Source organism: Anabas testudineus, chromosome 19, assembly GCF_900324465.2.
Source record: "Anabas testudineus chromosome 19, fAnaTes1.2, whole genome shotgun sequence".
Taxonomy (NCBI): Eukaryota; Metazoa; Chordata; class Actinopteri; order Anabantiformes; family Anabantidae; genus Anabas; species Anabas testudineus.
This window is the reverse complement of record NC_046628.1, coordinates 16910150-16932748: the sequence shown is the minus strand read 5'-3', so window position 1 is coordinate 16932748 and position 22599 is coordinate 16910150. Positions and strand designations below refer to the sequence as shown.

The 22599-nt window shown below is 42.6% G+C and overlaps 2 protein-coding genes across 6 annotated transcripts in view; one reads left to right on the top strand and one right to left on the bottom strand.

The window, feature by feature from the left end:
- baiap2b (BAR/IMD domain containing adaptor protein 2b) overlaps positions 1-6515 on the top strand; it is a 56096-nt gene extending 49581 nt beyond the window's left edge. For 3 of the 4 annotated variants that reach the window (XM_026351956.1, XM_026351955.1, XM_026351953.1), the window contains one exon: positions 295-4505. In XM_026351956.1, coding sequence (XP_026207741.1) covers positions 295-328 — 34 coding nt within the window. In that variant the 3' untranslated portion in view covers positions 329-4505. The other variant, XM_026351954.1, reaches the window with a different exon arrangement.
- An 851-nt stretch (positions 6516-7366) lies between these two features.
- Positions 7367-22599, bottom strand: part of aatkb (apoptosis-associated tyrosine kinase b) — a 38015-nt gene continuing 22782 nt past the window's right edge. For both annotated transcript variants that reach the window (XM_026351958.1, XM_026351959.1), the window contains 12 exons: positions 21370-21511; positions 17711-17790; positions 17038-17156; positions 16767-16854; positions 15967-16100; positions 15432-15516; positions 14957-15078; positions 14657-14806; positions 10817-14348; positions 10585-10714; positions 10264-10470; positions 7367-9725 (listed from right to left, as the gene is read on the bottom strand). In XM_026351958.1, coding sequence (XP_026207743.1) covers positions 10265-10470; positions 10585-10714; positions 10817-14348; positions 14657-14806; positions 14957-15078; positions 15432-15516; positions 15967-16100; positions 16767-16854; positions 17038-17156; positions 17711-17790; positions 21370-21511 — 4788 coding nt within the window. In that variant the 3' untranslated portion in view covers positions 7367-9725; position 10264. The remainder of the gene's footprint in view (positions 9726-10263; positions 10471-10584; positions 10715-10816; positions 14349-14656; positions 14807-14956; positions 15079-15431; positions 15517-15966; positions 16101-16766; positions 16855-17037; positions 17157-17710; positions 17791-21369; positions 21512-22599) is intronic.

The window sequence follows — 22599 nt, the reverse complement described above, 5'->3', positions numbered from 1 at the left end:
AAACACTCATGCTTTAACCTGCCAGCTCCTCCCCGTGCAGAACCAGTAGCACTAACACAACGCGCCCCTACACCCAATCAATCTCTCTGACGTCTCCCTGCTTTAAATCCTCTTCATTCAATTCAAGTTTATTAAAGCGACACGTCAGCAGGAAGATGCTGTCAGTCAGTGTTAGATTAGCGGGGTTGGTTTCTCCTGAGGGTAGACCTGGTTTCTCCGTGTGTCCTGGTTGTGTTTGCTGCCATTTCTCCTGAGCCAGCCAACCTGGAAGCCTCTCCCTCTCTTTGTCCACAGTTCCACAGAGGGCAAATTGATTTCGACAGTGTGAGGACAGACAGACAAACAAGCACAGACTCAGCCAGATGAATAGGACAGGCACCTCGTCGCCCCTGAATCCAACCCACTTTCCTCATTCTTACCCCCCCTCTCTTTCCTGCCTCCCTACCTCCTGCTTACGGCAATAAACTCTCCCCGAGCCGAACAATGCAAGGAAGAGGCTTGGATCTGTATTTTTCCCTTCTGATCTCACCCATCTTCCCCCTATCCTGCCTTCTGGTGTCTAACTGGCCGGTAGCCACACAGAGCCACTGGTGAAGCCTCTGTGCATCAAGCCAAACCAGAACAAAACAGACTGTGTGCCGTCCGAATATTCAAAATCAATGTGATGGACATTTCTCTGAGGAAACGTATCTTTTGCTTGTCTTTCATGCATGTACATTCCTTTTTATATATCACTGGGGATCATATGTCCCCACAAAAGGAAATAGATTTTGCTCTCCACCAGAATGACAATGTAAAGGATTTTCATATCGAGGTGTAACGTTAAAGTTGTTGATCCCAAAGAGGATTTTCATAATGTATAAAGACATCGCAATCAATACTTCTACTGGGTCTTTCAGTATTTAACAATAACTTTACCTTTTCATGCTGTGAGGTTTTTTATTTCCTCTGAGATAAGAGGCCATGTATCACAAGTAGTGAACAGCTATTGTAACTGTTTTAACTTATGGAGCGGAGACGATGAGAAGGGAATGTTTCCTGTACATAAATGTGCCGTGTACAGAAGTGTAGATGATGAGTTCATACAAAAAAAACGCACCTTATAAAAGTGAAGTCTTTATTTCTGACTTTCTGTGAGCAAATGTACTGTAACTCTTTCAGTATCAGCCTTGGAACTTGTTCTCCAACATGTTTATGAAGGGACACTGTGCTCAGACACACAGACCCCGGTGCCTGGGGTCCTTGGACTTATCTATCGTGGTGTGTGTGAATATCATGCCAAGGCTGAGTGGGGTCACTAAACTAACCCTCATCCCTAAAAGCCATACAAAGCTCTGCCTTTGTTTAGTGCTCAAAGTATTAGTCGAGAGTTGATTACGGACTAAACCTACACTAATAAATGGCCGATTATTATTTGGTCATTAAAGATGAGTAGCAGCTGTGCCGTTCATGCATGAAAGAAAAGACAATTGGTACTGCCGTTTGACTCGAACGTCTCATTTTCACTTTTTAAAAACCTTTATTCTACATTCGGACATGTTGTGGTGCTTCTTACTGTGCGTGAAATGACTAACGTGAATGCTATATTTTAATGGTGACTTTAAACTTAAAATAGATGTTGACATAAACCCTGACGAACCTCTGGATCAAATGAGGCGTCAGCAGCACTGTCAGTGGTGGAACTGTGCCACATTTATCCAGTGTACAAATCTATGGCCTTAAGGGGGTGAAGAGTTAATTGATGTTGAAACCTCATTCAGCCTTCTTGTACTGTTGTCAATTAAAGGCGTGATTTCAAACCTCCAGTAAGTTAAAAAAAAAAAAAAAAAAAAAAGAATTAAAAATCCTGTCTTGAAGATGTTTGTCTGGTTCTTTGTGCTTAATAAAGAAGCTGGTCTGCTTGTCTGTACGTCGGTCCAGTTAGTGCCTGTCTATACTAACCACCGTCCCTCTGGTCGACCTCTGTGTCCACTAACTAGCCAACGGCTGGTTTCTCTTCTGCATTAAGACAAAACATCCGAGTACTGTCTTTACCAAAGAGAGGAGGTGAATGTTTAAAGAGTGCACCTCTCCCATGTCTCCTACTCTGCAAAAATGTCCACAGTCGCCAAACGTTGTCAAAGAGTCTTAAAATGTTTCTTCTTAATCTAATCTAATAAAAATATTTTAAGACTTAATCTGAGTCCTGAGTCTGAACGGACTTTTCTGCAGTGTAGAAACGTTGTCCTTGCTGCATTTGTCTTCTGGCTCTCTGCTCTTCTCCTTCTCCCTCTCCCTCTTCTCTCTGTTTGTCTCTGACCTAACACTCGTCTTCCCCCTCAGCTTTGCCAACTCCCCTTTTTTTTCCATCTCTGTTTTGATGAATTTAGAGACAAAAATCGAGTGCAAACGACTGCGAGCTGCCAGTGTTTCTTCTTTCTCCACTAAAATAAGGCCAAGGTACGACTGCCATCGCTGCAGAGATAGCACACCAATCACCTGTGGCCAAATAACCTACATCGACCGATGTGCTTTTATTTTGAAGGGTTTTTGTTGTGAAAGAAACCAATCTAAATATTGTACAGAGAATTTCTGGATGTGCATGCTTTGGGGGCACCAACAAGTGTAAAATTGATGACCTCAAATGTATGGTGAATTTCTACAAGTAAAGTATTAAATAAATTTATTCAGATGGACATTTTTGTTGTTTCCCTTGGTTTGTATTCAGCTACAGTCTCGATGATTTTAAAGAATTCAGGCTGTGTTTCTAATTTATTTTCCAAATTGCATGTGCAATAGTTTTTTTTGTTTTTTTCTTTGTTTTTAACTTGTACATCTAATCCTTATTTTAGAAAAATCTAAAAGCTAAAGTAGCAGGATTTGATTTCTTTACAGCATCATAAATGTTTTTATCTGACTTCGCTGAGACGCTTTTCTTTGCTTGTTCACCACATCCCAAAAGAAGAAAGAACATTTGTTTCCCACAGCTAACAAACTGGTGATCACCCTCTTGCTTTAACACATTAACCGGCTCTTCTTGCACATTTGGTGTCACTTCTCATTACGACATTTGCGGAACTGCGATGGCCCCCATCATAACGTCCCACTGGCCTTGTTGCATGTGCAGTTCAGTGTGTGTGTGTGTGTGTGTGTGTGTGTGTGTGTGTGTGTTCAGTGCACAGTAGTATTCACTCTGCATCCTACCTGCCCTGAGCTGCCATTAACCCACTGGCCTGCTCCTCCTCCTGCTGCTAGCAAAGGTACCTATCTCAACTCGAGTGTTTGTGTTTTGTGTCTTTGTCCCCTATTCACGCCCTTTTCATTGTCTTTAGTTCCCCTTGTTTTTTTTGCCAGTCCCGGTCCCTGTTTTATTTTGCGTCCCGTGTTCTGATGTGAATATATTTGGATCACAATTTTACTGTAACACAGCAGTGATGAGTTTGTAGGTGTACTTGGTTTTATCAATGTATGCATGTCTTATTTATATATTATTGAATTATTACAGTGATATTTGGATAAATAAAGTGAATTACATGAACAAAAAAGGCCACCACTGAGTTGACTGGCAGCCTCTACAGAGCTGAACACTGCATTTTGTTTGTTGTGCATCACTGTGAGAGGTGAAGGAACATGTTGATGTTTCAGGTGGGTAAGAATAGTAGGACCACAATTAAAAAAGGTCATTAATGGTCAAATTTAAACTTGCATCTACTTGCATCATGTAATCCTTCAGCTGTAAATACAAAGTTAAAGTATTAAACGAAAATCAGATATAGAGATGATAAAATCTGTAAACTATAATAAACTGCCCGTCCAAAAAAACAAACAAACAAAAAAACACACTTAAATATTTTGTTGAACCACCTTTAGCTTAGTTACTTAGATGTTTTCTTTGCTTGATTCATGCCAATAATTTGACCCTTGAAAAATAATAATCGTCCATGCAGTAATGATGAGGCTTTTACCTATTTTAGTTAAATCCAGGTGTTGACTTTTTTATCCAGGCAGTGTATGTGCAGGACTCAGGGCAGTCGTCAAATGTTAAACTGTTGTCAGATGGATTTTCTTGGGTTACATGCTGCTAAGTTTTCCCACTAAAATTCTTCAGTTAACATCTAGAATACAGTAAAACCTCTACAGCTCTGGTTTGACATTTTGTCTGTTTATTGGAACATGAACACACTTTAAACTTAAAGTGACAGTAAAATCTAAATTACTAATTAATTATAAGTTACTAGGAACTCCTGCAGATGAAAAAGGAGACATCCAAGCTGAGTAAACATACACATGAACATGTGAGCTCTGATTAAAAGCTGTAAAGAGGTGATGATGGTCACCGTCTGTCTTAATACATGAGAAGGTGAAGATTGAACTGGAGGCCCCCAGTCGTCTCAGTCATGGTCTCATTTGTTCGCACCATAAACTCTACAGTGAACTTTTAAATGTGTTAATAGTGGTTAAACATGCACACTGTAATACATGGTAAAATGCAGTTTGCTCTTGAACGCTGACACACAGGGACTGTCTCTGCCTTTCAGTGCAGGGCCTGATTACGCCCGCTTTTGAGTGACCGAACCCAGCGTAAGTGTCTGACTCTGGATCTTTTTATCACGTCATTCTCACTAAAACTGCATCGTCGTCATGTTGGCTTTCGGTGTCGTGGAGTTGCTTTGGGGTCATTTCTATCTACCTTTATTTTTATGTCATGTGGCTGCATACTGACTTCATCACTGACTTTGGAAACGTTGCATGCATGTTTCAGCATCATGTTTGAATTTCTTTGTCTTCTTGTTTTTGCCTGACTCGTGCTGCTTTTATTTACTTCACCCCTGTTACTCTAACTGCACTGTTGGTGTAAAGGAGTGGTATATCATCCTGTGCTGCCTTTTATTACATAACTTTCTTTCCATTCCGTTTTATCAATAGAAAAATAAACTAAATGTCTTTTGTTGACTTCCTCCAGAAATGATCCACCTAGCGAGCCGGACGTGGAGGCCCCAACCAAACCACCTCTCTCTGATGAAGATGAGGATGAAATTGAGGATGACCAGCTCGATGAAGCTCACTATGACTCCTTGGAGAAGACCTCGACCCCCCCAGGGGACTACTGAGCTCTCCCTTATTTCAAACCGGCTGTACGTGGGTTCCTGGTGCACAATTGCATCACTCCACTCACTACAGTAGTGTTACTCAATGATAAAGAATCATGGCCAGTAAACGAACTGCACCACAGCAATTCCTATTTACTGTAATCCCTGTGAAATAATAATAAGAAGAATTAGAATAGACGTTTGCCTGCGTGGATCACGTCTCGGTTCATCTTCACAGCCTGAATTATTGTCTCTTAATGTGCATCCAATCACTGCCTAAAGACTGCTGAAGAAGAACTCTCCTGAAGAGTCTCTGTGCTTTTAAAAACAGCTTCCTCCCCTGCCTTAGTCACTAAAAGGGCTTTAACATCATGTCAGGTGTTTCACCTTTCAGCCTCACCTGTTAATTCTCCCTTCTTAAAGGGCAACAGTGAACAGAAATGCAGATTATCTGTCGTAAGGTGGATTATCTAAAGTACGACAACTCAGATGTTTCAAGATGGAGAGGAGAAAATAGACTAGGCAGAAAAAAAATCACTAGTATCTGAGGAATAAATCTGTGCTGAGCAATAGCATCGAAAAAGATAAGCACACTACTCATAGTACTGTATCTTCTCACTATATACTGACAGGAAATCTTAATGTTGTGTGATATTCTATTAAAGAAGGTATTTTTTATCTCCAGTAATAATAAAACACCTCACTGGTTCTCAGATTACACTGATTCATGTTTGATTAACACCGTTCTTAGTGAAGAAGCAGTTTGAAGATGATCTTAAAGCAGCATTTACAATAGAGAAATGTTCCATAATACAACCAACAGAAGGAAAGCTTTGTGATTGCATTGTCCTCTGTTATGTTTAAGAAAACATGAACTGCGTTACACCAATACAGGTTTATTAGTTTCACTGAGTGGGTGTCGGCTTTTCTTTAAAGTCAACATAGACATAGGTCAGATACATTATTTTCAAGACCAAACACATTTTCTGCATCGAGCTGCTGCATTTATTCCTCAAAGCAAAACCCACAGTCATAGCTGAGTGTGGCGAGTGTGACCACACACACTGTACTGTAGAACCATCACAACCACCACTAGATGGTGACGTTTCAGCCCTGTTGTTAGACGGTACGTGTTCATCTAGTGGTTGGTCGATGGTTCATCCAACTTCCGAGATCATTCCTCTGAGGTAAGTGAAACACAGTATTATGCACCTTTATACCTTTGAACCTTTGAATGCAGCTCCTGAGTTTCCACCTTCCAAAGTCTGAGGCGGCGTTTGAACATCTACAAAGACTCAAATCCAAAAGTGTTGGTAGTGAAACAGCTAAAAACCTGTTTTGGTGTAACTAATTGACTAAAACAATCCGAATGTGACGACTAACAGTCAAAACTGTATTTTATGTGATGGCAAACAAGGTCGTGTTCAGTTTTCTGGGAATAAAGAATCAAGCATTTATCCACAGTGTGCTGTGTGTGTCTTGTATAACCTGCAAAGCTGGTTGAGGATGAATGAGGTGATGGTGGGTTTCAATCAAATACCAATACCATTTGTTGTGACTAGTTGAAGGCAGAGGCCTTAGACTGTCACAGACCCAACTTCCAGGTTAGTTTATCTGACAAAGAGAAAAGATTTTACCAACTTAATTACAGTATGTTGTAAATATGAACCCATTTAGAGTTTGATGATAAAACGTAGGACAGAGGCAGATTTACCACTGTTACTGCAGCTTTCCTGTTAATTACACTGATTGTTGTGCACAGTCTGTGGTTGTCTTTGAGTTGTATATAAACATATGCAGTTCATCCATGTTGTGTGCACTGATGAACATCATACATACAACATGGAGAGTTAGTTATTTTTTGATCTGTGAAGCTGACTGACACGTTTTCTTCTTTTATTATTTTATGTGGTGTTTCTGGACGATACATGTTCAGCTTCCTCTTTGCATGATAGTTTCAGGTTGCATTTTTATATTTGGTTGCAGTAGTTAGAGTAAAAAAAACAAAGTACTGCTGAACCCATGTGGCTACAGTATATTCATCGGTGTAGCATGATAGTTTCTCATGCAATGCCTCCTGAGCGCTTAAAGGTCACAATATTGTGAAACTGTTGTTGTTCCAATCATGCATTAAGGAGGTTGATGGAGAATTACATAGAAAGCATTATTTATTTATTAGCTCTTTTTAAAAATTGTGAACCTATCCTTCAATTCATCTCATTTCATTATATCTGTTATATCAACAGAAGAATTCTAGTTAATGAAAACTAAGAAATCATCTTAAGATGTGTAAAACAGACTTTATTCATATTTAATAGAAGGTACAGAAAGTAATGATGTGACCAGGTAAGTGAGGGGCACATATTACTGACAGTATCCGAGCTAAAACCTCCTTTTCCAACGAGAGCTGCTCATGTTCTTTCACTCAATCTTTATTTTGGGGTAAAAACAACACTAACTGTTCTTGTTCCTGGACCACAACACATCTCTTTGGCAACAATAAACATCAGAGATATCTTTTGAAAATCCCTCATTCACAGGTACAGCACACCAATTATTCTTGGTGAAATACAAAAATATTATGGACGGCTGTCTAGATGATTCTACACTAAACTGTTACAGAATATTAAAGAGGCAAACAAACAGAAGACACTTTTGATCGTAGGATGTTTTTGAAAGGTAGCGTCTGCTTCTTCGAGGCCTGAGAGACTTAGAAATCGGGACTCTCGTCTTTCAACCACCTTATAGACAAAGTTGACTGAACACTGAACGGATCTGTCTCAACTAAAAGCCCCAAAGCTCCACAGGTTTATTTAGGACTATTTGAAAGTCCATTTTTACTGTTTGAATGTAGCACTACAGCTTTTTTGTATATATAAATAAATCAAATAGTTAATTATGACCTTTCTCAACAGTTCATAGAACAAACTGCTCCAAACAAGCTCATTATGCCAATATACAGCAAGTGACAGTAACAGTAAAGTCGGGCAGTCGTTCTTCTCTTACAAACGTTAAATGGTGGGAACGAGCTGAAGCTGAGCGTGAGCTGATTTACAAATGAAAAAACCCACTGAGTTTAGACAAAAATAGAATTGAACAGCCTTTTAACAGTGTTTTTCAGAGAGATGTGTTCGGATGAGTCGGCCTGTACGGTTGGGCAATTTGATAAATACAGTGCAAACTAAAAAGTATTAGTACAAAGGTATCTATTGCTTCTATCTGTCTGATTGTACTAGTCGTCGTTGGTATCGTTGCTGCTTCCTGGCAAAATTGGATTCACAGAATTTTTGCATCAATGTGATGAAAAACGATTTGTCAAACTTTCAGAGACCACTGTACTGTACCAAGGGGCAGCTGTGGTTCAGTTAGTAGAGTGGGTCGTCGGGGCCAGTGGTTCGACACCCTGACTCCTCCTGTCGACCTTTCAGACACCGAACGCCTTGAACAGCAGCTGTTTCAAAAACTTCTCCATTGGATCAAGAGAATATAAAAAAAAACAACTTTGATTTACACCTGTCACTATCACAATATGTTTTTACAGATGTTGTGTAGAAGCCCAACTCCACTGACCCACGTCATTATTAGAAAACTAGTGTCTTCACGTCGTAGTCTACGTGCTGAATCTCTCCTCTTGCTGCCTGAGTCTGTTTTGGACGTGTAGTATGAGAATGGATTATCGACCTTTTCTTCTCCAAAACAGAAAACAAACTGCTCCAAGCACTAAATTGTCATAGATGCTAGTTTCTTGTGAGTTAAACCATGCATGGCTGTATTTGAGTAACCTGATAAACCTTTAAAACCAGTAAATACTTCCTTTACTTGTACCTGATGTGTACATGAGAGGGGTTGATAATGATGATGGTGGTGCTGGCAGAGAGAATGGGAGCAGACACGTCTTAATACAAAAAATGAAAAAAGTAAATATCAGCTTGTCCAGGTTCAATCAGCTTTTTCCACAAAATAAAACAAAAACATTTTGTAATCAGACAATAGCCACAAAACTTCCCTTTGCATCCTCTTAATGAACCCACACACTAACTTTATATTACTTGTGATACCTCAAGGTTCTCGTTGATATTAAGACAAGTAAAGCAGTTTCTAAAAAGTACAAAGTCTGTGGATCTGTACATTACAGTCTTCTTCAAAGTGTTGATCCTCTGTTAAAGTCTTTTACTCAGCGACAGTTTGAGTTTAGGTTGAACTGTCTTTTCTCCAAGTCCAGGTGGTTCCACACTCTTACGAAGACTCCCCATCAAAAATGAACAAGTGAAAAGAGGTGGCAAACGTGATACTTTTCAAAAGGTATGGACTTCTTTTTGACCATTTTAATCCTAAAAATATGCAGAATTCAACATACAATGTCTCCTGCGTTCATAGATTCTTTACATCATACATACATTATATATTAATATTCTGTAAATGTTATATATTAACCATACTCTCTTCAGTATTCTAAACAGCTTAGGTCAGTCCGACATTGTGGTAAGACAGACCTTTCAAAAGTGTCCACAGGCGGTAAGAGGCACTGTCTTGTGTTTCTAAATCCTGACGTTAGAAAATAAATCAGAAGTCATGCTAGTATAGGCCAAGTTGTTGTCACAGAGAGGCAGTAAATATCCACAGCTTGTTACACTTTGTCTCTGTTGTTTCTGCTTCCTGTAAAACACACGAGACAAAGAGAATTAATGTTTGTACTTGTACTTTTACAAGCAGTTTCCATCGAAAACATTGGTTTATTCTTAAGACTTTGGCACAGATCAGCTCATTCAGTGTCATTCAGTCTGTGGCAATATGTTGCTACCAATCAGTGCATCTTTAATGGGTCTGTTCCCAGACTGGGATTAAGGCTATTACAAGATTAGAGTAGCCTGTTTGGGCCATAATAACACGTGCACACATGATTTAAAATCATTTGTTTCTCAGTCGAGGATTAAATGAAACCTTCCCAGAAGCTAAACTGCTGTTTGTTTATAGATATCTGGAGTTTGAAAGATGAACAAGCAACAATACTTAGTTATATTAATCAAAATCTTTAATCTTCAGACAGTAAAAGCTATCAGACGTGACTTATTATCTGCTTTTAGCTTTATTTTTGTTCTTTAAAATATTAACAGCTGCTTCATTTTATCTTCATCTCTTCTTTTCTGTGAACTGAGTAAAATTCTGTTGTGATAAATTGTTGTGCTTGACCCACCTCAAGCAGAGTCCACATCAGAGTCAGAGATGTGAGTGATGGAGAAACGGGACATGTTGGAGGGGGAGACGGTGAAGCGGGAGTACTGCACAGCTGGTTTGGTGTCTGGCGCCTTGGGGATGGAGCGGGGAGGAGGGGAGTCAGATGCTCCAGAGGATGTTGGTAGTGGGAGCAGGGGGAAGTCATCCTCCCACTCGTACCCTGTACCTGAGAGAACACCACAATAAAACAGGAAGTTTAAATCTTTTTCCAGCTGCTGATACAAACGAATCCCACCTTTAAATTTATTTACAGTCCATTTAAACAAGAAGTTCCACTCACTCTCCTCTGAAACGTTCCCATCTGAGGAGTCGTCCGAGGCACTAATCCTCTCTGGTGGTTTGCTCTGTGAACGCTCACCCTCTGCGGCTAAAGAGAAGCCATGCTCGACCAGCTCTTTAGTTGGACTTTCCTGGTGGGAGTTAAGTTTACAGGAAGAAGAGAAAAGCACGTGTTACACATCAATAATGCAGGTTTAAATAGTAAATATCTGAAAAGCTTCTCTGCCACTCACCTGATCGAACAGATAGACTGTCACATTGTCAAAAAAAGACACCGTCTTCTTCTTGCGCTCCAGCTCCTCCTCCAGGTTCTCTGTCGTAAGCAGAACTGGCATCTTTAAGAGGCTGCGCAGTTTGTGGGCTTCACTGTTGTCGCTGATCACGATGGGCACCGGGTGGCACTCATCCTCGCTCTCCTCCCCTCCGCTCTGGTCTTGGACACTGTAGGTTCGCAGCTCCTCGTCCGACTCATCACTGTCGTCAGTATCACCATCCTCCTTGTCAGCATCTTCTCCATCAGCTACGGACCCTCTGCCCTCGGTTGTTGGGAGCGGAGGTGGTGGGATGGATGGAGGTGGAGGAGAAGAAGAAGAAAACCGTCTGGCTGCTGTGTGTTGTAAGGCAACTTCATCTTTGGGTAAAGTGTGTCCATCAGATTTCCCTGATGGACTGAGTTGAATGTTCTTGATTGCTGACTTTTCTGTTGTTTCTGAAGCCTGAAGAGTTTCCATCATGTCATTTGCTTCATCCCCCTCCACCTTGGCAAAGGTACAATCTCCATTCAGGGCACCAAGAGCTTCTTCCATGGCCCCAACGACTTCTGCTGCCCAGTCGCCCAAGGACGCGCTCTCTTCCTGGGATGGCCATTCATCCAGTCCACCCTCTATCGAAGCAGTATCCGAAGCCTCTGGAGGTGGCTCCAGTTCCTCATCCTGTTGGCTACATGCATCTATCAAGTATGCCCCCATCTCTGGTGGAGAAGAGGATTCTATTCCTCCTGTTGATATTTGCATTTCAAGTTTTATGTCTTTGTTTGCTACACCGTCCGTTAGCTTGTCATTGTCCTCGTCACTCTTCCTTTTCTCACCTTTCTTTTCTCCTATTTGCTGCTCATCTTCAACATTTTGTTCATCCATAACTCGCTCTGACAGCTCTTCCCCTTCATCCCTGGATTGCCTTTCATTCTCATAGTCTGAAAAGTAGGCAGAATCTCTGTATGGGGTTTTATCACTCAGTGGTAGAAGGATGTTGTCACCTTGGGCTCCTGAAGCCAAATCTTCTCCCAGTGATGATTCACCCTCTGTGGGCACCGCTGTTGCCTCGGCTCCTTGCTCTTCCAGGACCTCATCCAGCTCCAGACTTTTATCAAGTTTCGGTTTTCCAAGAGGTTGTTCACGAGGTTCATGAGGCTCTTTGGGTACAAACTCAGGGCTCTCATTGTTTTCTGTGTCATAGCCACTGTCCATAGCTTTAGGTGAGCTGGACGGGTGGGAGGATGCAGGGCTGAAGGCTTCACAAGAGCCAGCCGCAGTTGGTAGATCCATGGACTCCACTGAATCAGGTGTTCCTACTGGCTTCTGTAGTGACTTGAAGGCGGGCGAAACGTTCAGCTCACTGGATTCATCGGCGAAGATGCCTGAGGTAACGTCAGTGATATCGTCTGTAATGTCATCGTCCTCGTCATCACTGCAGTCCAGGATGTCAGCGAGGCTGACGCTGGAGCCACCTTGGTCGACACCGCTATCGACAGTGTGACTCAACTCTGACTGTGGATCCATGAGAGCCACCATCACATGCATGTTGTCAGCAGGAGGTGGAGTGATTTTAGTCATTGTCAGGATCACCTCCTCTATTTTAGGCTCTGTATGCTTTTGCATGATGAGATTATCTCTGTTTAGTTCCTGCCTCTTCTCTTTGAATGGAGTATCATCAGTTGTAAGTTCGACATACTGCTCTCCACTCTCCTCTGTCTTTATCAAGGCAGGTTTGGCCACAATGGGGCCCCCTGGAGCTGGAGACAGATTGATCATCTCTTCATTGCTTGGGATGTCGATTACCTTATCTCTGATGTAGTTGCTGTGACTGTAACTATGACTATAGCTGTTGTTTCTGACTAACAAACCAGTGAGTGGATCAACAAAGTGTGAATGGCAACACTCTCCAGGTGTAGGCACCTGAGTTTCACTCTCATGGCACAAGTAGATGTAGGCGTTGCAGTTGTCTGAAGGCACCACTGAGTGGTGTTTACTCAGACTAAGGCAGACACTATTGTCTTTGACCTGCTGGGGCTCAAGATAGTCAATGGGTTTGGGTAAAGAGTGGAACGCCAGGCTGTGCTCCTCCGGCCAGGAGTCTTCGATGTCTGTACTTGGCATAGTGTAGTGGAAATCTACATAATTGTCCCGTCTGCAGCTGTGGCTCGCCCGTCTGTGGTGGCCCACGCTGCTGTGACGGTGCTTTGAAGGCCAAGTGTTGCAGGTGTGTCTCTCAACAAATATGTCCTCTTCTTCTTCCTCCTCTGAATCACTATCTCTGTGCCCGATGAAGCGCACCCCCTCTGTCTCCATGTTGATACTGATCGAGTGGCTGGTGTGCCTGGGGTGGCTTGGCATAGTCTTCCTCAAGGAGCCCATCATGTCGTAGTAGCCCCCAGTTATGTTCTTTCCTATGATGGAGGTCTGACTTGTGTCCAAGTATGCATCTCTGTAGGCCTGTTGAGGTGGACTGTTTACAGAAGGGGATATACCTAGTGGGTTCTCCAATTCACCTAAAGCCTGACGCAGACTCCTTGACCCCCAACTTTCCTGATGACGTTCACGAGAATGCTCACCTCCAATTAGATAGTGATCTATTCCCAAAGGTGGTGAGTGTTCATAGTAGTAACCCCCATCTCTGTCTTTATAGGATACATAGTGACTAGACTCCCAGGGTCGTAGGGGGCTGCTGTCTGACACTTGCCCTAAAAGAGGCTCCATTGTCAGCGAGATAGCAGGACTAGAGTCAGTGGAGTCGTACACATCTGACTTATGGAGGTCTGCTGACCAATAGGGACCAATGTTTTTAGATGGGCAGGCCATACACTCGCCTGAGTCTGCACTTCCAGTTAGGAAACTCCCACTGCTGCCCTGGTAGTCTGGACTGTAGGAACACATGGTATAGTCTGGATCAATGTTACAGTCCACTGGCTCTTCAATGCGTATGTAATATTCACTGCTTACTGAGGGGCTATGGGCACTGAGAACAGGAAGTACACCTGGAGCATGTAGATGTTTTGGTTGATAGTAAGGAGGAGAAACTCCATGGCTGATGTTCTCCATGGGGCAGCCTCCCACAATGCCCCCTGGTGGGTAAAATGCTTCCTGACAGTGATGGCTTACTTGACCCAGGTTACTAGAGGAGTCTGGGGTTCTGTATGACTGATCTGCTCTGGCTTGTTCCCACTTGTACTCAAAGTTCAGGCCGTGGCTGGTCTCAGTGACTGTTAGTATATCATCCCCAGACTCTGAATGATAGCCATCACCTGTTGAAAACTGCTCAAGGAGAGGGAAAGAGGAGGACGTGGATGACGGGTGGTCTCGTGACATCGCAGAGGTACCATGGTGTCTGTTAAATCCAGTGTTGGGACACAGTGAGTTCCAGCGCCTCTCAAAGTCTTCCTCAGCCTCGCTAGCACCCTTGGCGCACAGATAGCTAAGCAGCAAGTGGACTTCCTCTGCATTGGGTCTCTGATCAGGCTGGAGCCAGCAGAACTGCATTACCTCGTACCTGGGAAGCCCCAAACATGATAACAGTCACATATAGTACACGAAATATAAAATAAGATGCAATTCCAGGAGATATTCCTGATGACATACATGTGATATGCTCCATTTGAGTAATATATTAAATGAATTTGATTTATTAAAGTTTAATAACAGTAAAAACCAATTAGAAGCTGCAGAAGAAATGAGAATCCACTCGAACTAGAAAGGATTTAATTGTGTGGCTATGAATGATGCATTTTTGCTGTTTGTGTCTTTCTCCTGAGGACCTGTTAAATAATTTAAAGATGTGTGGCTTTGTGTGCATCTCACCAGCGCTCAGCCAGGGGCACTTTGAGCAGTGGTTTGGGCAGTCGCAGCTGCTGCTCCCTCACGGCGTAGGTCAGTACCTGTCTGTCAGAGTAGTGTCTGTAGGGCTGGTTGCCCAGTTCAAATAGCTCCCAGATAGTCACACCCAGAGACCTGAGACACAGGATAACATGGAGACTTTAGTGATTCAAGAGGAAACAGCAACCAGAACAAATATGTGTCAATAGAAATCACAGAATCTGCAAACTAAAAGGACAACTACTGTAAGTGCACGTGTGTGTGTCCATGTGTGTTTGATCCTACCAGATATTGCTCGGTTGGGTCTGGTCAGCCACCAGCAGGTTTCCATGCACCTCATCCACCAACTCAGGAGCGATCCAGCGCAGTGGCACGTACATCTGATCCAATGTCACGTAATAATCATCCTGATGGAAGGGGTGGGTGATAGTTAACTGGCTGATGTACAGACACTGAGAACACTTTGGGATTTAGTTTTCTTCTAAAATCAGCTGCACAGTAAAATAAACAAATAAAAAAATCCCTTTCAAGCATTACAACTTTTAATGTTGACTGTTAGTTTCCCCTTGTTATTTAATAGTATGATAAATATATGATCTGTCACTAACAATGCAGCTTAATCATGAATTCATTTCTTCAGTGTTGCCTATTTGCCCTTAGTGGTTGATATTTTTTCAAATACTGCTCTTCTAAGTCTGTTCTCAAAAAAAAAAACAAGGTTTGCATTTTTTGTCTGTTTTTCAGATGAACAGATTTTTACCTTATACTTTGTGTGGGACAGGCCATAATCTCCAATCTTCACTGAGACATCAGCAGTCAGCAAACAGTTCCTTAAAGCCAGGTCACTGGTGACAGAAAGGGTGGTATGGGAGCCAGTAATCAGCTGTTCCATGTCTTCATTATGTATAAACATGCTAGAACATTGCACAAGGGTCATATTTCTTGAGGCTAGGACAAAAATATTTTGAAGCCCTGCATGTAAAAATACTGACTGATAGGAAGATGAAGTAATGAGTCTTTGCTAGTCTCAACACAGCTAACTGAAAACACACACAAACCCCACTCCTGTCCCTGAGGAAGGTGCTGCAGACTGGGTGGAGCTTTGAGTTGTTCTGGAGATGACGTGGTCACCGCCTGCAACAAAATCACTGATGCTGGAGTCTGTAAGGAGTACTCAGGCAGCACCAGGATATTGTTCCAGGAAGCAACCAGGAAGCAACAAGCAGATTTTACTGATCATGGTTTGACACTGGTTGTTGTAATTTTGTAATTTAAAAGCAGAAACTGCTTAGTACCTGTGCGTGAAGTTGTGTTTGTGCAGGTGCAACAGTCCTGAGGCAATGTCACAGGCCATCTGTTGAAGAATCAGCGGCTCTGGGGTCATGGTTTCTGCAGTCCTGCAGCTCCGGAGGTAACCCTTCACATCCCCCTAGAAACAGCAGAGAGAAATAAAACATTTGTCTGTTTGAAGCTCTGACCACTGGAGGGCAGTATTGTTACTGTGATGTACCTGTACAGTGACAACACTAAACGAGTTTGTTAGTACTGAACACAACAGAAGCTCCTTTTCATGTACACTGACCAGCCACAACATTAAAACCAGTCTGCTGCTTATACATAGCTGCAGTCTGTGCACACATACACAGCAAACTGATGTGATCAACTTCAAAATGTGAAACTGAATTTTAACTATGAAAAATATATTTCATCAGTCACCACCAATTTCCTTCAAGCACACCGTGGAGTAAATTAAAAATTGATAGATGTAAAATGGCAGGAAGCCAGTTCCTAGTTCTTTGATTACATCAATATCATTCTATACTGTATATATCTACAGAGCTGATGGTGATTTAATGCTGCAGTTTGAGTGCTACAAGTGTATTGTGAATTAGTGGTAACATTGGGCTCAGCTGCCAGGTGTTTAAAGCTGATGCCAAGAATATTTGATTGCCAAACGTAATTAGAAAAAAAACCCACGACCTACAAATTACAAAAAGTTTTCAACCTATTCAAAGTAGTGAATCACTTACGGGACATAAATTAAACCTTCAATTAAATCCAAAGATCAAAACCTGAGAGGTGCTTCCACACTCACCAGTGGACAAAACTCCATCACCAGCAGGTAGGGAGTGACCTCCATGCACTGGGCCAAACACTGCAGAAGAGCAGGGTGCTGCAGGGCGCTGGGGAGCACAGGAAGAGCACAACACAATGTGGAAAGGGAATTTTGGCACATAGTACATCTGTGACAACACCCACACTGACTATATCACTATATCGACAGTATTAATGAATCTCAATAAGTTAAAAAAAACACTTAAAACTACAGCAATGTGTGCAGACAGTAATAAAAGGAGAGCATGTACCGATAAGGCTGCGCTTCCTCCAGGAAGTGCATCTGGTCCTGCACGCTGGCGCTCACTTTGAGTTCCTTCACCACCACTTGAGTGGTGTTCAGACCTGCATTCACCTCCCCCAGCAGAACCTGAAACAGTGCAGAAGGGTACATATACAAACAGGGAAGACAGACGCGCACGTACACAGACAGACAAGCCCATTAAACACAGAGCAAGAGTGACAATTACACAAAGACATGAACAAGAAGCCGTGCAGGAGTTCAGCAAAGAAAATTCAAGTGCAGAGACAGACAAACAGAGACAGATGGACATACCCAGTCAAGGGACACAGGGATGGAAAAGACGGATGTATGTTCATGAGTGAACAGTATGAAAAGGAGGAGAAACAGAGAAGCAGAGTGATAAGAACACGTTATCTGGTAGTAAAGACACTACATGATTTAACTTGCTGCAGAGGGAAGTGTCAAATTTGATCTTTCACTTCTGGGACGAGCTGACATCAAAGTCCTGTGAATCTGGCTGGTATTACAGGTATGTCGGACAGTTTTAACCAAGTTCATTTAAGACACGGCCGGGATCACAGCAAACACTAACAGCCGTGATGTGAAACTCTGCGTCTCATCTACCTGCAGGTAGCTGCAGGGACAGTATGAAGACTGACGTGTAACTCAAGTGGACCTACCTTTCCGAACCAGCCATTGCCGATCTCTTTCAGGTAGAGAAGATTATGGCGGCTGAGATCTGTGGATTTCAGAAGTGGAACTAGAAGAAAAGGTGACAGATAATCGTCCATCAGTTATCACAATGATGTAACGCACATTTAAAGTGTTTTATTACACAATCACAAAATGACAGATAAATATTAGTGAGGGATTGATGGTCGCACCGATGGATTCCACCACTCAAGCAAGATCAAACTATTAAAAATGCTAATATATTTCAATAACATGTAAAAATAGCTGGAAATAAATGGCTGATTGATTCTGAGTCGTCACTTACCAAACAGCTGTTGCTGCTTTTGATGTGAAATAACGGACTGATTTTTATGCCAGGGTCGAGGGTGAAGTTTAACTTTTGTCATGGTTAAAACTATTTACATGGAAGACACACTACAGACTGTAGAGAATACGTCACACAACATTGCAGAAACTAGAAAAACAAAGCTTTAAGAGGGTTTAAGCGTTTCTGTTGGGAGCTACTACGCCGACACTGTTTAACTCTCGATACTAATACATGTAACTATGTCCTGAAACCAATCTGAAATTAAAGAAACGTACCGTACAGGCACGGATAATTCCAAAAAGACCAACAGGAAATCAAACATGTCATATGAAGGTGAATCAGAGACGTCAATAATACTATTAATAATACACAGAATGGGCCTTTACAATTATTCAGTACCATGAGAGAACAGGTTCCTAAGGAGCCACTGGAGAATTCATCCTCTGCTCCATCCATATAAACCTTCTCGTCGGCCACTGAACGTTGTCCATGGTCCACGACTAAAGGAAACAGACCCCGGTCTTAAAACCTCATTCTATACTGAACCTCAGGCTTCACTCTGTCGACTGTCGTCCAACTCCCTGATGCATCCCCCCCTCGAGTCTTTCCTGTCTGACAAGCACGTCCGACCGTCCTGCCCCGGCTCAACCAAATGAAACGGGATTGACTTCACCCTTCCCCCTCCTCCATCTCTCAGCCCTCACCATCTATGCCTTTCTTCTCCTTCTTTCTGTGTCTCCCACCATGACACTTAGATTCTGGGCTTAGATGCAGACAGACAGGTCTTTGTGGCACTCTGTGCCCCCTCCAGACCGCCACACAGTCCAGCACTGTGTGGAGGCCATATTGGACACCCCTGTCTCCCACCCCAGACTGGTCATTCCTTACACCCACTCATCCCAAAGCAGAATAGTCGCCATTGTCCTGATGCTTAGGGCAGCATGGCACCAGTTAGAACCATTTAGTACGCACACACTGGGGCTATTATCCCCCAGTTCCTTGACATAAGAATGAACTGGGCTTTGGTGATGACAGTGGCAGGCAGTGGCTCCCTCCTACACCATCATGTCCACCTCAATATTCAAAATGCTGATAAAACAATGAAGAGAAGATACGTGCAGTTTGCAGTTTGTATCTTTGAAGTTTTTTTTTTTTTTTGCTGCCTCGGCAGAAAACGGACACTGTAACAAACTGAAAACATCATCCTACTAAGTTCTCAGATCTCTTTACAGCAAATTCAGTTTCTATTTGCATTGTCTGGCCTTTACTAAGCTCTGTGCTGCAGAGCATCTCTAAAGAATGTGTCTGGCTTAAATCGCTATAGTAGCCAGGAAGTCTTTAGTGAGATGCGCAGCGGCTGAATCACTCAGAGCCAAATGGAATTCCCATTATCCTCTTCCAGTCCAGTGCATCCTGGTCCACTCTCTGCTGGACTGCAGTGCTGTCCTTGGACAATCATTTCAATTCACTTATGACGTTTGCACTTTCCTGTGCAAGTGAAGTCGATTGAATAAATAGTACCACGGCTACGAGGATTTAGAGTCCATGAGCGAGTGATTCTGTGAGGTTATACAAACGCATTCGTTAGAAGGATGCAGGGAATGCATGTACGTGTATCTGCTCTAATGTGTGTCTACAAAAACATGAGAACAGAACTGGCTTTTCTCAGATGTCTCATGTGTTTTCATGTATGTGTAGCTGGTCTCCTCTGAGTGGGTGTGAGCTCCATTAGTCTTTGCCGTGCAGCCTGCAGCACAAAACAGCTGCATCGGGGCGGATCCCAGGGACTGCGCCCCGGACTGAGCCAAGCTCTTACATTACTGGTGTCTCATTAAGAGCACCACCTATATCCACACAGCCCTTCTACAGCCCCAGTGCACGGCAGGATTCATGGCTGCTGAATAGTTCATCTCCACATATACCTCAGGTTTTAGGAAGGTGATTTTAAATATGTGACTCAGACTGAGCGTTAAAAGCAGCGTCGTCTGCTCTCGTCTCCCTGCATTCTTTCTGTTTCTGTAGTTTAGCTTGTTGTTTTTAATATTTTATCACCAAGCAAAACACTGAACATCATTTTGATGGCGTCTGACTAAAAAAAGCTTCAGGAAAACAGAATCCAGATGAAAAGACAGCAAAGAGCAGGAAGCAAAGATGAGAACTGTTAAGAGAAAGCTCTGACCAGCACAGTAAAACAGATCCATTTCTGTCACTGCATTTCTCATGAGAAATAAAAATCTATTGTGTCTAATGATGTCAGTGGGCGAGGCTGCCCTGAAGGTGAAGTAATGAATCCCTGACCTCTGCCACTACTGTGATGGTTTGTATTATTCACAGAAGACACAGAAGACACAGCACAAACTTACCCCAAGTGTATTTAGCCACACAGATCATTTGGGTTTTAATAGCAGAGGGTTTGAAGCATCTGCTCCCGGTGAAAGCTTTGAGGTTTTTTGTTTCATTCGTTCTCGCCAAGAACTTTTTGAAACAAAAACAAAAAAAAAACTCCTAATTTTGTTTTTCCATCTCAAAACTTCAGCAACTGAAACCAGACGTATGTGCATGGTTAGTTACTGCTATGAGTAAGTTTGATGAAGTGTGTAGGCCGGATCCATTAAGTCCAACCACACTCCAATGTCATAAGTTTATCGGACAGCAACAGCCCATTATCACACAACAAGGACCATTGTCACCCAGAGAAAAAAGCGACAGAGGGAAAGAGGGATCTTCTCACTGGGGTTTTGTGCTCTTGCATGCCTGACATACCAACTAGAAACAGTGGAGGCTGGCTGCTTGGACGAGATTATGCAACAGGCAGATGTTTGTGGGAGAGAGAGCAAGTTAAAGAGCACAGAGTTCATTCTTTAGGGACCTGCTGCAAGGGATTGTGGGATAGGTGGAGCCCCAGCTGATAGAGGCCAGTGTCAGGGTGGTGCTCACTCCAGGGACAGACTGTGACTTACACTTGAAGATACACAACCCTCCTCACTCTTGTATTACGCTCACACCCTTGAAAAGCACTTGCATGTGTAAGACTCTGGCACTTTACAAAGCTTTTGCAATGTTTGCATCAGTCGATCAGGATTAGAGACCGCGCTCGCAAAGCACTGACGAAATCTGTCACAAACGCTATCATCACTGGATATTCTTTGACCTCCCATTCATCTTTCAGCAGCAGAAAAAACAGACATCTATAAATGCAGTGATGCCTATGGAGCAGAGATTGATGTGGGAATGCTTAATATTCCCCTGCAGGATTTCTTGAATGCTAACACTCCCCTTATGTTCTTGCATGGATGCACCGTGTCCATCAACGTGGACCGACCTGCAGTGGAGACTCACCTGATCGAGCAGGTTGCTTGGCGACTGGCAGGGAGACCTCAGTCAGCGGCAGGATGTAGACATCTGGACTCCCCTGGGAGGCCGGCGAGGCCAAGGTGGACATATCTGCGTGGTACTCCTCCCCGTCCACATTCTTGAATTCCTGCAACACCAGTACATGAAGAGGTCAAAGGTCATTTGTAAACAGCTTCTTTAATTGTAAAAGTCGATGTAGAATAATGTGGAAGTGTGTAAATGTCCAACATGAACGATGAGCAGAGCAGCGCTGAGATAAACTGAAGCAAGCTGTCCTGGCCTGGTTCAGGGTTTCTCTGAGCTGTTTGTGAGATTCTTGGACTATGGCGGTGTAAACACAGCCAGTCTTACTTACCCAGAGATTATTTGTACTAAGATTACAAGTATCTCAATCCTTTAATTTACAATTAAGCCTGATGATTTTGGTGCTGACGTGTTTTCTGGAAGTCACAGACTGAAGAGAGCTGCTGCTGCGACTCACTCTCAGAAGACATTAACTGTTCTCTTGGTTTTTTGAAATAGGTGAATCAGACTTTTGATTTGTTTCACTGCACTTCTATGATATGCCCTGTGATCCAGCTCTCAGCTTTACAACAGGCCCCGAATGGCACCAGTAATCAATAAGTTCATATAACTGAGTGGATAAATGAGACCTTGATGGCCTGATCCTGCTCTCATTACTGACAACAGGGTTCTGATAATTTAGTACTTCACACAAACTGTGGACAAAAAAGGGCTTCTGTGAAGAGTAAGAGGTTTCTGCAAAGAAGATATTCATGCAATAAACGATTTTTATTTTATTTTATATTTTAAGTGATGGGTCGACACGCTGGGTGGATTTTATTTTACAAACTAAAAACTTGCTGTTGGAGTGATGGCAGTAAAGAGCATTAAAATAGAATCTTATGAATAATCACCTTATACATACAACATTTAAATGTTACTGCTGTTCAAAACGTATGTTGTTTTTTTTTATTAATGATTATAATTTAGTTTAAAGTATTTATAAAATAGAGCTGAGAAAGTCTTTGAAGCTTGATCAGGGCTTCTGTGGTTATTTTCTGGTTTTACAGTGAACATGTTTTCTTTGAGGCGTGGATGAGCAGCGAGCAGCTCCTGAAAGATTCCCTCTGTCTACTGAACACAGTGAAACATCACAGGATGAGGGGATGAGTTGGGGGTGGGGGGGGGGGGGGGGGGTGCTGGCTGCATCTA